This window comes from Vulpes lagopus, chromosome 6 (genome assembly GCF_018345385.1).
Source record: "Vulpes lagopus strain Blue_001 chromosome 6, ASM1834538v1, whole genome shotgun sequence".
NCBI lineage: Eukaryota > Metazoa > Chordata > Mammalia > Carnivora > Canidae > Vulpes > Vulpes lagopus.
Window position 1 is genome coordinate 49936096 of NC_054829.1, and position 15959 is coordinate 49952054.

Genomic DNA, 15959 nt, shown 5'->3' on the forward strand with positions numbered 1-15959 from the left:
ACAGGGTTATATTGACAATTCCATGAGTTAATCTATATTGAATGTTTAGCAAAATATCTTACAAATAGTAAGCAATTAAACCAACCACCATAATTAAAAACTATGAAATAAGAGTTATTTTAGTTTTCCATTGTAGCTAAACATGGATATGCAAATAATTAGAAGTTCATTCATGAGCCAAGGATGTATTTTAAAATAATATATTACATTCACTGAATTTTTATTTCTTTTAACATTAAAATTAAGAATAGTGTAGATATAATGAAATGGCAAAGGAAAAGAGTGCTTGACTGTTAAAATATTAATATGCATAAAACACAAAAAATTATTCTCATAGACTTGAGAATTTTTGGTATCAAAAAAGAAAAAAAATTTTTGTACCAATTAAGCAAACTCAATTTGAGCCCTCCTCCCTCTTCCCAGCTCCTGCTCGGCCACCAGCTCCGGCCTCCCCAGAGTGGAGCCCACCCGAGGGCCCCTCTCCCGCCCCCCAGCCCAGCCACCGGCCAGAGCATCAGCCCCGGGGGGCAAACCAGCCCAGCCTGCCTCCCACCAGCCCAGCCCTGCCAGAGCCCCCCAAAGCATGAATCTCTTCCGACTCCTGGGAGAGCCATCATCTTGCCGTCATCTTGGTACTCCCACCTCCTAGCCATCATCTTGCTACTGCTCACAACCTGGAAGTCCCGCTCTCGTGCGGGGATTTCAGGCAAGAGCCGGGTCCTGTTCGCTGCGGTGCTCACTGCCCGGTACCCGGACCTCTTCACCGACTACATGTCACTGCACAGCACGTGCATGACGGTGGTCTACCTTGCCCGTTCCTTCACCACAACCACAGTCTGGATGATTTACAGCAAGTTCAAAGCCACTTATGATGGGCACCATGACACAGTCCGAGTGGAGTTCCTCGCTGTTCCCACGGCCATCCTGGCATTCCTGGTCAACCCCCCTGTAGAGGTCCCCTGGACCTTCCCCATCTCCCTGGAGTCGGGAGCCTCCTGCCGCAGCTGTTCAGGTGAGCACGACGGGCGGGGCGGGGCGAGGCCATCCCCGGCCACTGCCTGTTTGCTCTGGGCGTCTACCGCGCGCTTCATGTCTTCAGCCGGCTCTGGCGCTCCCACTCCGACGGCTTCTTCGACCTCATTGCCGTCGTAGCAGGCCTAGTCCAGACTGTCCTCTACTGCGATTTCTTCTACCTCTGCATCACCCAAGTCCTGAAGGGGAAGAAGCTGAGTTTGCCGGCGTAGCCCTGGGCTGGGCCATCCCTCTCCTCGGCAGACGCAGAGGAAGGCAGCGAAAGACCAAGAAGAGCCTTCCCGTCCCGTCCCGTCCCGTCCCGTCCAGGGGTGACTTTTTAAAGACCCAACCTCTCCGCACTCCCCAGCCCCCCTCCTGCCAGGTTTCAGGGGGGTGGTGGAGGACCCAAGTCTTGGGGAACTCAGGACCTGGGGTGTTTGTAGTTTTTTGCCTTTTAGAAAAGAAAAAAAAAAAGATCTTTCCACTATTTAGTTTTTGATTCTGATGACTCCTTCCTCTTCTACTCTCTGGCCCCCAATTTTTATAGACTGTTTTTGAATGTCCCATGGGGCAGGGTCGCATATCTTTGCCCTCCTCCAAGCCACTCGGATCCCTCCCAGATCCTACCCTCCAGCCTGGCCAGTTGCCAAACACTAAATCTGCAGACACTCACCTGTCTGACCTCCCACCATGGCCATGAACACAGCCTCCCCCACAAAACCCCCCTCAAAGTTCAGGATTGGGGAGAAGGAGGAGGGGAGGAACAGTCTCCCTGATTTTTCAATATAATTTTTTTCCAGAGTTTGGGTTTTTTGGGCTCATCCTCATTTTTTGACAATTTAGGGGGGACGAGGGGCCGGGCATGGCAAGGGGGTTGGCCTGAGGGTCACCATTTGGCTCAACAGCCATGTTTTTGTACAGAATTGATGGTTGATTCTTTGTTCTCTTGAAATAAACCCAGGAAAATGATGCCTCTTTCACAAAAAAAAAAAAAAAAAATTCAATTTGATATTTAACTTTTAATGAAATGCATATCTTAGTTTACAACATAGGTAAGTAGTCCTTGTCAAATTATTCCACAAATTGTTCTATAATAAATACTTAGGTAAACAGATTTGATTGGCAGTTAATACTTCCCCAAACTAAGCTTTATCTTTGTGCATTATAGGCGTATTTTAAGAATAGTTCAATCTGTACATATTGACAAAAACTGACATGGAGTATATCAATTCAATACCATTTTTTTCCTTCGTCTAAATATTTCAGTCTTTGAGTTCTAATAAAATGGAATATTTAAAATTTTATCCAATATTAGCTTGAAAGAACTTTCTGTAAAAATACCCTATACAGGATATGTTCTCTAGCCTATATTTTAATATATTTGCTTCAGGCTTTTTGCCTTTTAGCTCCATTAGTGTAACGTCAGATCAGATTTTGCAAAAATACCAGTAAACAAAACCCCATGTTCACACTGTAATACATTATTCTTAATCATAAACCCTGCTTAATCTCTATTGTACCCACAGCTATCCATAAACTATATTCTATATTTATGCTTTCTTAAAACATGAAATGCTTCAAAGTAGTTTATGCCTAATATCAGTTTATGTTTGGTAATAAAGTTTAGACTAAAAATGTGAATATGATTCAGTTTTAGCAAATAATGTGAATCTTACAGAGAATTCCAAAGAGCTTTTTATGACTCATGTTTCTAAAACATAATTTTGCCCCACAGAATTATTCAGTAGTCATATAGATAAAATTTTAAACTTCCCTTGACCAAATAAAATAGTGCAAGTAGCACAATGACAAAGGTGATAAAATTTGATCCTATAGTTAATCCTTTTTTTTCTATTTCTAATCCAAATACCAAAATATATATTGTTATATTTTTCTACAACAGTATTCAAACACTGTCTAGTCAACTTAATGTGTACATGATGGACAGAAAATGCATTAGGAAGTGAAGCTCATTATTAACTTGTGCTTTCCTGCTATTTCCTACTTTTAGAGTCGAAAAAGGTTTACAAGATTATGTATAATTTTAGTTAACAAAAAAATCCTACCAAATTTTTACTCAATTTTGAGTTAAATGGAATAACAGCACATTAATGCTTAATAAGGTAAAATCACCAATCCATAACATTAATGAAGGTCACAATTGAAATGTATGACTTTTATTTATCATGTGGTTCTTAAATTTAATGATTGAAAATCAAATTTTGAACAAGATGTCTAATTTTTATAACAAAAACTTCCCTTAATTTCTGAAGAGTAAGTAGAAAATTATACAAACAAATAATATGTATAAAGATATAAGAAATCACTCTTTCAAAAAAAGGTTGTCTAAGTAATTTGTAATTATATTCCTTAACATTTGTGTTTTCTTCATAGTATATATTTAATGCTGACATTCCTTCATGTGAACTTCTGCTGCCCTAATCATGGAATAAAGACATTGATATGCATATTCTATTACATTATTTTTTAAAAGACTTATTTAAATTTATTTTAGAGAGAGAGTGAGCGGGGGTTGAGGGCGGGAGACAGGACTAGAGGGAGAGACAGTCTTAAGCAGACTCCTTGCTGAGCACAGAGCCCCATTCCAGCTCCATCACAGGACCCTGAGATCATGACCTGAGTAGAAGTCAAGAACTGAGCATTTGGGCCACCCAGGCACCTCATGTATGTCAGTTATTTTAGATGGGTTAGGCCTTTTTAGAAGCAATTATGAAAAACAGCAGTCAAGGTGACAGCAAAGATCCTCTAACCAAAACCAAAATGAGTAAATCATTCTTATTGTGGGCTAAATTCCTAAGTTATAGGAAAGTCAAGAGGCTTGGGTTTCTCTTTTTATGACAGATCCAACTTATTTCCTTTACCTTTGCCTGCTTTAGTTCCTCACTGCAGGCCCACTGATGGGCTCATGCTCAGCCTATATCCTACCAAGTCCCAGAACAGAAGGGGGAATCTTACTGGAGGAAGACAGTATATGAACAGCAAACATCCTCTCCATCTAAAGTATATCTTTCCTCAGTTGAGGACTCAGTGTATCCAGGAGGTCCAGTGTACCGCCTTTCCAGGCCACACATCTTCCTCCCATAAATAACACACCGTCCTAAAAAATAAATCATATAACACAAAGGAGAATAAATATCACTTCTAATCCTAGTGCACAGAGAAGCACTGTTACTTTTTTGCTGTATATTCCTGTTGCTTTATGCTATATACACAAGAAACCCACACACACAAGCCATACAGTATATCCCAAAACATTGCTTTAGGTTGGATTCTCTTATAAACAGACCCTGACTGATATGGAGAAAAAAAATCTTTTTTTTTTTTTTTTACAGTAAACCCAAGAGCACCCATAGAGAAGAAGAGACATGCAGGTAGGAAAAAGCCCGCTGTGGGGGAATTAATAGATAAAGGATCACTGTGGGAGACCAAGGGTCAGTTCTGCTGGGAACCTCCTGGAAACAGTGATGAGCATAGCTTAGAATTGTCCCACCCAATGAATGAGGAGCCAGGAGTATTTATTCACAAACTCATCAAATGTTAGCTGTGGGCTATCCTCAATGGTCTGAACTCTCTGCACTCCAGACTTGCCCTGCATATTCCTGCTGCCCGAGAAAGGCCTTAGGCAATTGGAGAATCAGTTCGACAGTGTCCAAGGATGGTGGGGAGGGGGAATCCAATATACTTATAGTATAATCCAGATTATTCTTACACTGCTTTATTGTATAAGCTTTCATACCAGTGTAGCCTTATCTTATTTTTACATAGTTTTAACATCTTTATCAGCATAACAGTTTTATAACAGGATATTACTGTATTATTTATTTCCTAGTTCCTACTGCAGGAAATATACATATTCTATAAATTTGCTATTTTAATTAATAATACGCCAACTTGTTTATTATTTCTTTAGAATAAAATCATAGAAGTAGAATAGTGGAGTCAGCACATTATAAATTTTGACTGACATTCCCTCATTATCCATTCTAAAAGATGTACCGTTTTATACTCTCACAAATAGAACAGCTAAATGCCTATTTCCCCACATCTTTTCTGTGGCTTTGTTTTATCAATGTTTCTAAACTTTACCTGCTTTTTTCTTTTAAATCTGAACTAGTCATACCATGAAAGGCGAATTGCTCATTTATTCTGTTACCATGTTATCCATCAGGATGTTAGGTTTCTCTTCTGTAGAAACCCTGAAGAAACTCTTCCATATTCTTTGATGAAGTCCTCTAAAATTTGAAGAATTTAATGCCATACTTCTGACATTCAGTATCTTCATCTATAATTTGAAAAGGTACTGCCATATTTTCTCTAACTAGACTTTTCCAAGGCAGTTGGTCTCTTGCTCAACCCAGAAGAGCCTTCAACACTTTTAATAAAAGTTGTCTTGGGATCCCTGGGTGGCGCAGCGGTTTAGCGCCTGCCTTTGGCCCAGGGCGTGATCCTGGAGACCCGGTATCGAATCCCACGTCGGGTTCCCGGTGCATGGAGCCTGCTTCTCCCTCTGCCTGTGTCTCTGCCTCTCTCGCTCTCTCTGTGTGACTATCATAAATTAAAAAAAAAAAAAAAAAAAAGTTGTCTTGACTTCCCCATGTTGCTGAAGTTAGCCATACAGATGACGCTTAGATGTCATTCTCACATAGATAACACTCAAAACATATTTGTTGTTTTCAGTTTTATACCTTTTATAATTATACACATTTTTAAAACAAAAACACCTTTTTATAATTGTATACATTTAAAATTCAATGAAAATTGTTTTCCTAGGCATTGATCACAATTTTGCTTTAAGATTTTACTCATGAGTATGATGCAGAAACATTTCAATTTGCTAGTGTTAATATATTCCACTATTTCACTGGGATGTTTGCAAATAATATCCAAGTAACAGTTATTCTATTTTTTATTTTTTTATTTTAATTTTAATTTTTTTAAAGATTTTATTTACTTATTCATGAGACACACACACATAGAGAGAAAGAGAGAGAGAGAGAGAGAGAGAGAGATAGGCAGAGACACAAGCAGGCTCCAAGCAGGGAGCCCAATGTGGGACTCGATCCCAGGTCTCCAGGATCACACCTGGGCTGAAGGCGGTGCTAAACCCCTGAGCCACCTGGGCTGCCCCTAGTTATTCTCTTTAATATTTTTAAACTCTATCCTAAGCTTTAAGAACATTCAAATATTTTATTTTTTAAAATATTTTATCTATTTATTTTAGAGAGGGGGTGGGGAGTGAGAGAGGAAGTGAGAAAGAGAGAGAGAGAGAAACAAACTCCCTGCTGAGTGTGAAACCCTACAAGGTGCTCTATTCCATAATCCCGAGACAATGACCTGAGCCAAAATCAAGAGTCAGAAGCTCAGCCAGCTAAGCCAACCAGGCTCCCTAGAACATTTGGATATTTTAAAGAGAATCTGTTTTCCTACCATTTCTGGGTAGAAAGCTTCTGAATGAACAAGAAGTATTGTAACACTATATTTTGCTGGGGATATGTTTTATTAGTTATGCACCCAAGGAGCTGTTAATTTGAATCATACCATCCAAAATATTCTGCGACAATGGGGAAAATTTCTGTCAAAATGTACGATTACTAGTCATTTAAAAAGGAATAAATTCTATTAAACTGATGTGACATTTGATATCATTAAAATTAAGTAGACTTGGTTAGGTGCACTTAGAGACAGCTTAGGTTCTGCTTGTGGATCTTCTCTGCCTTTTATACCTGAGATAAGTACTAGAGCAATTAGGATAAAGCACTGATCTCAGCTAATTAATCAATACATAGTTCAAAACCTTTACAATACAACAAAATAGTGTGCCACTTAATATTAATATGTATATACATCCATTTTAGTTGGCTAACACATTCTCTCTACAAAATAAGCTCTGAATTTAAAAGTCAGGGTATACACCCATTCTATAACTTGACTCAAATAGGTATAATTCCTATCTCTTCTATTTTTTTTTTCTTTTTAGTTCTCCTAGGTTCAGTATCTGAAGCCTTTCCAGTAGAAGTTAAAATTTTAAATTAACTTCTCTTTTTCCTGAATAAGAACTCTTTGAAGCCACTCACTCTAAAACACTAAATGACAGAGTAAATACTGTCTACTCCCAAGTAGAAGTACTTGACTTTATCAGAAATAGATAACTATCCCACTAAGAAAAAGTCTCACTCTCTCTGGTAGTGAGGTCTAGATAACCTGCAGAGTCCTTTCCTGACCCTGCTCTTAGTTCTAACTAAAAAAGGTAACTTTCTCAAATATGTTACTCTGCTGCCTGTCACTCTACCTTCCTTCAACCAGCATGACCTAACACCAATCTGCTGCATGCCAGAAATACCATGTTATTCCTCCCTCTCCAGCATGTCCTTTGGAGAAAAAAATGTTTTGTTTGGTTTTTTTTCTTCTTAAAATTCTAAGTATCTAAGCTTGGTTGAAATAATAGACATAAATTTGACAGAAGTGTCAACCTGTGTAGAAGATTTTTCCTCTACTAAATATACTCTTGTTTTATTCCTTTTGTCTAACAGCTCAGATAATTGTGCTTTATTTTTTAAAAGATTTTATTTATTTATTTGAGAGAGACAGAGAGAGAAAGCATGCACAGAGAGAGAGAAAGAAAGAGAAAGAATCAGACTCCCTGCTGGGCAGGGAGCCTGATGGAGAACTCCATCCCAGGACCTGAGATCATAACCTAAGCCAAAGATAGATGCTTAATGAACAGAGCCACTTAGGTACCCTGATGATTGTGTTTTAAATAGAAAGAAATATATTATAGATAAGAAATAACCAGTATTAATTAATACTATCCAGACAGAATAATATTTTTATTTTGTTCTGTTTTGTTTTAGCTACTACAAACTTGCTCCTCTACATCACCTCCACACACCTCACACACATGCTATGGTTCATGAGATTTTGAAGGCTGAGCAACCCTAAGACTTGCAGTTGCAAGCTGGAGGCCCAGGACAGCTAATGGTGTAGTTCCACTCTGAGTCCAAAAACTTGAGAACCAGGGGAACTGATGATGTGCATTCCGGTCTAACAGCTGGCAGGCTTGAGACACCAAAAGAGCTGTAGTTTCAAGTATAGTCTGAAAGCAAGAAAATACTGATGTTCCAGCTCAGCAGTCAGAGGAGAAGTTCTTTCTTTTATTCTTGGTTCTTGGGATGATTAGCCTTTTTTTTTTTTTCTTTTCTGTTTGGGCCATCAACTCATTTGGTGAGGGTCACTCACATTAGGGAGAGCAATCTGCTTTACTCAGTCTAACAACTCAAAAGTTAATCTCATCCAAAAACAGCCTCACAGACACACCAGAATAATGATTCATGGTTCACAAATACCTTGGTACCTTGTGCCCCAGTTAGGTTAACACATCAAATGAATCATTATACCATAGGTCATCTGGCCTGAATGAATAATCTATTAAAAAGTAAGGTCCTCATTTTTTTTTCTGATGCAAAAAAAGTTTTATTTGTTGTTGCTTTTTTTTTTGTAGTTTCAAGTTTTTAATTTAAATTCCAGCTAACATATTAACATATAGTATAATACGAGTTTTGGGAGTAGATTTAGGGATTCATCACTTACATACAACACCCAGGGCTTATCACAAATGTCCTCTTTAATATTCATCACCCATTTAACCCTTCCCCTCACCTACCTCCCCTCCAGTAACCCTCAGTTTGTTCTCTATAGTTAAGAGTCTCTTATGATTCTCCTGTTTTTCTTCCCTTATGTTAATCTATTTTGTTCCTTGAATTCCACCAGTGAAATCATATGGTATTTGTCTTTCCCTGATTGACTTATTTAATTGACAAAATTCACCCTAGATCCTTCTACATCATTGCAAGTGGCAAGATTTCATTCTTTTTGATGGCTGAGTAATATTGTATTGTATCTAGATCTAGATCTAGATCTAGATGGATAGATAAATCTCACAACTTTTTTTTATTTAAAGATTCTATTTATTTATTCATGAGAGACAGAGAGAGAGGCAGAGACATAGGCAGAGGGAGAAGCAGGCTCCATGCAGGGAGCCTGATGTGGGACTCAATCCCAGAACTCCAGGATCAAGCCCTGGGCCGAAGGCAGGAGCTAAACTGCTGAGCCACCCAGGCATCCCCGATCTTACAACCTCTTTATCCATTTAAAAGTTGATGGACATTTGGGCTCTTTCCATAATTTGATATTGTAGATAATGATGCTATAAACACCAGGGTGACTGTTTCCCTTTGAATCAGTATTTTTGTATCCTTTGAGTGAATACTTAGTAATGCAATTGCTGTTTTATAGAGTAGTTCTATTTTTTAACTTTTTGAGGAACCTCCATACTGTTTTCCAGAGTGGCTGTACCAGTTTTCATTGCCCCGAATGGTGTAAGAGGGTTCCCCTTTCTCCACATCCTTGCCAACACCTGTTGTTTCTGTGTTGTTAATTTTAGCCATTGTGACAGGTGAGAGGTGATATCTCATTGTAGTTTTGACATAATAAGCACTTGGAAGACAAGGTCAAAGAGAACTTCACTGTAATGTAAAGGAAGGGCAGGAGTTGAACAGAGTGGAGGTGGGGGACTGGGTGGGTGGTAGGAGGTGAAGGATAAAGAAAGGAGCATCAACAAAGCCAAGATCCTGGTTACAGAATATAGCTGCTGAGACCAACCTTAGCCTCTCAGGGTGTTCATGATTAAAAGCAACAATTACAACTACAAAACAATCTGGAGGCAAAATACAGTCACTTTCTGATTGATCTGAGGTTTCAAATATATACTGATAGGCAGATCTACTTTGAGAGGGATGGCCCAAGATTTAAAAGATAAAGATATCCTAGTTTGATACTATGAGTGAAGAAGCATCAATGTCATCATTGTAGTTAATTTATCCACCCAAGTCCCAACACATGATGATAAAGTTTTCTCTACATTAGTGTTTAATTAGTTGCCAAGAATTCTGACATAGCTAACATAGTGGGAAGCATGGAGATGGGCTGGGGAGAACGTAAAGAGGTTCCCTGTAAGCTATTCAGCTAGTGTGAAATGGTTTTGCTGCATTGGCTCATCTTGCAGAGCTTGAGAGCTACGTGCAAAGCCATTCACTTTAAGTAGATGCACTGCTGAGATGACTTTCTTTTTAAATCTACTCGATTTCTTACTTTTAGGAAACTTTTTATTAAAATATAATATTCACATTAAAAAGTGCACATCCAATAAGTGTAAATATGAATTTTTCAACTGCTGAGCATACCCCTGCAAGTGCTTTCAGAACAAGAAATAGAACATTACCATCCTACACAAGTATTCACTATGCTTCTCAGTAACGAACTGCCCCCTGACAAGAGTAACCATTACTTGAACTTCTAGACAGACAGGTTACTTTTGCGTATTTCTGTACTTAATTTAAATGGAAAATATACCAATTAATTAAACATGATTTTAAGAGCAGTATTAAGAAATCAAATATTATACTTTGAACCTACACTCTATCAAAGCTCTTAAACAAGTTCTTCAGCCCAGATTATTATTATTATTTTTTTGGTCTTACATAGGGTTCTCATTTGTCTGGACTAAGGTCTCTTTTACTCTGTACTTGTCTTATTTTGGCCACTTCCTCATCATTTACCTTAGAACTTGCCTGCAGATTGGACCCAGCATCTGGACTCTGATGTTTCTTTCCTTTGTCACTTGCCTGTATAGGCCCTGTGTTCCTCCTGTTTCCCAAATGGCCAGTTGAATCTCCCCAGTCAGTGAAACTCATCTCAGTAACAAAATTGAAAATGATCTTTGTCTTGATTTGACTTTAAGTCTACCGGTGTATTTTTGAGTTGCTCAGCAGTGAGTCCATGCAACTTTTCCCTTCATCCCTTTCATCTAAGTGACACGAGCCTGAAAGAAATGTAGAGAATCTTGATCCTCTAAAACTGAACATGAATCAGTCCTTCCACACCTGATTAGGGTGTGTGGGATATATTTAGCAGTTATTAATAATGATGATTAAAATCACCATGAGTTGTTATTAAGACATCAAAGTGACAAAAGGACAAATAATGATAATTTAGTGGGCTATTTATCCAATCCATTCTCCCAGAAAGATTTGAGCATCATGCCAAAGTGCTTGAAAGCATAAAGTAAGTTAGGCAAGACCAAGGACAGCAAGTAGAAATAGTTTGCAATCCTCCATCAAGGGTGATGTGCTAAGTTGAAAAAATATGACAGGGAGCTACAGACTCTCATGGCTGTCAAACAAATAAAGTAATATTTATCTAGCTAAGTTATTTCCAGTAATGATAGAAAAGTCTCATAGAAGACATATATTTGCTCTCTGGGAGCAAATAAACGATTAGAAAAGCTGCCTTCAACTTTTCTTCCTGTTAGAGCTAGGCCTTGTTAAATGTCTCCCATCTGAGCTTCCAGAAATAAATGGATAAAAGTGAGAATATGTGTGTGCCTGAACAATTGTTTATTATTAAACATATTGAAAGTCTAATTTTTGTGCCTCACTGATGACTAATAGCAAGATTTGTCTTGGCACTTCTGTCATAAAGAAGGATCTCAATCATTCTAGCAGACAGGGAACTGAGAAGGGCAGGGAGAAAAAAGAGAAATACTGGAAATATAGAAAATTAAAAAAACAAGTTTTCCATCAGACACTACTCGGATGTATCTTTGAGGAAGCAAAAGAGGACTGTGCTTGGATTCATGATGGGATGATAAGAAACTTTTCCATAAGATAATTTTCACCACCTAAATTTAAGGAATTGTTAACTTGCATCCAATTTTTAGAGCTTTAATTGGTGCATACAAACTATCTGGTAATTATCGTAGTGTATCTTGAGTTTTGAGTTATCTTTTCATGTGCACACATTCTATCTCTCAAATTAGATTTCTCCATATCTATTTTCATTATATTCTCCCATACATCTGGCACAGAGTAGAGTAGAATTGAGTATTTGGCACTCAATAGATGATGGTTGATGAATTGACTGGGTCATTTTAATTCTATAGAAAAAAAATTACTGTTTTAAATTTGATCCAGATAGAGTAGCTGAAATATAAATAATGTATTTGCAAACAGAATGTCATGAAAACACTTCTGCATGAGGATATATCTACAGTGTTAATTTAGTAACATCAGTCCTCCAATCTTTCAACAGACTTCAAAATTATTTTGCCTGTTGCCTGTTGGCTAACAAATAAGGTTTCAAGAGAAAAAGCATGTAACTCACAACCTAGATTTTATCTTTGTTTAGGTCTAAGTTAAAACTGGAGACTGGGCTTAAGAAATATAGAAAGAAATACCATTCAGAACACTGAGATTTAACAAGTTTGGAGCTGTCAGATCCATGCAGCTGTACTCAGGAGATAGTGCCTGATTTGCTGTGCCACTGATTGGATGAGGAACTGCCACTGTTATAATTAGGAAAGAATGTGTGAATCTTGATATACCAGACAATGAAATCCTTTCCATAGGCCATTTTCCAGAAGGATGAAACTATCTGTCACCTAATAAACATGAGTTGGGACAGTGACATTGGATCAATGATGAGAATTAAATATTAATATGATATAATATTTATGTCCTTATAGATTTAAATCTAAATATTTATATTGTTCATCTGAATGAGCCAATTAACTTATTTTGCTTAACTTAATTTACTTATGTCACTTGATCATATGAGTGATGAAAATAATTTGGACAATTTCTAAATACTGTAGCATCTAGAACATTAAGAATTATATCTTTTAATAATGAAGTTTTGTGAAAAAAAACATGTCCTGAAATGCTTGGTTGGATTTTTTTCAAAATCAGTAAGAGCTGCATTAGCAAATTAGTAAGAGTTGTTAAGAATATTATTGTGTGTTAACCTTAATTGATCATTAAAAATTTATTTCCTTAATATTTCATATTTCTTTAAAAGATTATTCTTAGATTTAATTCTATCCACATTTTATTATTTTAAAAGTACTCAAAGAAAACAGAGACACTATCATTTATTTCCAGAAAAAAATTAATCCTGAGCTAAATATGCATCAGGCAGAGTTCTTCAAAATACTAATATCGGGGGAGGGTGGGGCAAGATGTAGATGATACTACATTCATATCTTTCAATAATTACTGTGAATGTGACTGGGCTAAATGATCCCATGAAAAGATGCAGAGTTTCTGACTGGATAAAAAAAGCAAGACCCATCTATTTGCTGTCGACAAGAGACTCATTTTAGACTCATTCAGGACCTCCAGCCTGAAAATGAAAGGTTGGAGAACCATTTACCATTCAAACGGTCCTCAAAAGAAAGCTGGGGTAGCAATCCTCATATCAGATAAAGTTTATCCCAAAGAATGTAATAAGAGATGAAGAGGGATACTATGTCATACTTAAAGGGTCTATCCAACAAGAAAACCTAACAATCATGAATATTTATTCCCCTAATGTGGGAGCTAAGTATATCAATCAATTAATAACCAAAGTAAAGACATACTTAGATAATAACAAACTGATTATAGAAGCCTTCAACACGGCACTTTCTGCAAATGACAGACCTTCTAAGCACAACATCACCAAAGAAACAAGGGCTTTAAATGATACCAGATGGATTTCACAGCTATATACAGATGGATTTCACAGATATTTACAGAACTTTCCATCCGAATGCAACTGAATACACAAGTTGCACATGGAACTTTCTCCAGAATAGACCACTGGGTCACAAATCATGTCTCAACCAATACCAAAAGAATGGGATTGTCCCTTGCATATTTTCAGACCTCAATGCTTTGAAACTGGAACTCAATCACAAGAAGAAAATTTGGAAGAAACCCAAACGTGGAGAGATTAAAGAGCATTCTGCTAAAAGATGAATGGGTCAACCAGGAAATTAGAGAAGAATTAAGAAGATTCATGGGAACTAATGAAAATGAAGATACAATGGTTCAAAATCTTTGGGATACAGCAAAAGCAGTCTTAAGAGGGAAATACATCTCAATAAAAGCATCCCTCAAAAAAAATTGGAAAAAACCTCAAATACACAAGCTAACCTCACACCTAAAGGAACTGGAGAAAGGACAGCAAATAAAACCTTCACCCAGCAGAAGAAGAGAGATAATAAAATTATGAGCAGAACGAAATGAAATAAACACCAGAAGAACTGCAGAACAGATAAAAAAACAAAACAAAACAAAAAAACAGGAATTGATTCATTGAAAGAATTAATAAGATAGATAAACCATTAGCCAGCCTTATTCAAAACAAAAGAGAAAAGACTCAAATTAATAAAATCATGAATGAAAGAGGAGAGATCATAACCAATACCAAGGAAATACAAACGATTTTAAAAACATATTATGAACAGCTCTACACTAATAAATTAGACAATCTAGAAGAAATGGACATATTTCTGGAAAACCACAAATTACCAAAACTGGAACAGGAAGAAATAGAAAACCTGAGCAGGCCAATAACCAGGGGAGAAATTGAAGCAGTTATCAAAAACCTACCAAGACACAAAAGTCCAGGACCACATGGCTTCCTAGGGGGAATTCTATCAAATGTTTAAAGAAGAAATAATACCTATTCTACTAAAGCTGTTCTAAAGGATAGAAAGGGATGGAATACTTCCAACCTCTTTACATGAGGCCAGTATCACCTTAATTCCAAACCAGACAAAGATCCCCCTAAAAGGAGAATTATAGATCAATATCCCTGATGAATACAGATGCAAAAATTATCAACAAGATACTAGCCAACAGGATCCAACAGTACATTAAGATTATTCACCATGACCAAGTGGGATATATCTCTGGGATGCAAGGTTGGTTTAACACTCATAAAACAATCAACATGATGGATCATATCAACAAGAGAAAAAACAAGAACCATATGATCCTCTCAATAGCTTCAGAGAAAGCATTTCACAAAATACATCATCCATTACATACCAAAAGTCTTCAGAGTGTAGGTATAGAGAGAACATTCTTCAGCATCTTAAAAGCCATCTACAAAAAGCCCACAGCAAATATCATTCTCAATGGGGAAACACTGATAGCTTTTCCCCTAAGATCAGAAACACAACACGGATGTCCACTCTCACCACTGCTATTCAATATAGTACTAGAAGTCCTAGTCTCAGCAATCAGACAACAAGAAGAAACAAAAAGAAATAAATGGCATTCAAATTGGCAAAAAAATCAAACACTCCCTTTTTTCAGATGGCATGATACTGTACATAGAAAACCCAAAAGACTCCACCCCAAGATTGCTAGAACTCATACAGCAATTTGGCAATGTGGCAGGATACAAAATCAATGCCCAGAAATCAGTATCATTTCTATACACTAACAATGAGATTGTAGAAAGAGAAATTAAGGAGTCAATCCCATTTACAATTGCACCCCAAAGCATAAGATACCTAGGAATAAACCTAGCCAAAGAGGTAAAGGATCTATACCCTAAAAACTACAGAACACTTCTGAAAGAAATTGAGGAAGATGCAAAGAGATGGAAAAATATTCCATTCTCATGGATTGGAAGAATTAATACTGTGAAAATGTCTATGCTACCCAGGGCAATTTACACGTTCAATGCAATCCCTATCAAAATACCATGGACTTTCTTCAGAGAGTTGGAACAAATCATCTTAAGATTTGTGTGGAATCAGAAAAGACCCCAAATATCCAGGGAAATATTGAAAAAGAAAAAGCAGAGCTGAGGAACCACAATGCCGGATTTCCAGTTGTACTACAAAGCTGTGATCATCAAGACAGTGTGGTACTGGCACATAGATCAATGGAACAGAATAGAGAATCCAGAAATGGGCCCTCAACTCTATGGTCAACTAATAAATTCAACAAAGCAGGAAAGACTATCCACTGGAAAAAGGACAGCCTCTTCAATAAATGGTGCTGGGTAAATTGGACAGCCACGTGCAGAAGAAT

At 37.3% G+C, this 15959-nt stretch overlaps 1 protein-coding gene across 1 annotated transcript; it reads left to right on the plus strand.

Annotated features, from left to right (window-relative positions):
* Window positions 1-306: 306 nt before the first annotated feature.
* Window positions 307-1244, plus strand: LOC121492549 (ER lumen protein-retaining receptor 1-like). The gene is given in 2 exon segments (XM_041757807.1): window positions 307-985; window positions 988-1244. Coding segments are annotated over 2 exon segments (936 nt in total).
* Window positions 1245-15959: the final 14715 nt, after the last annotated feature.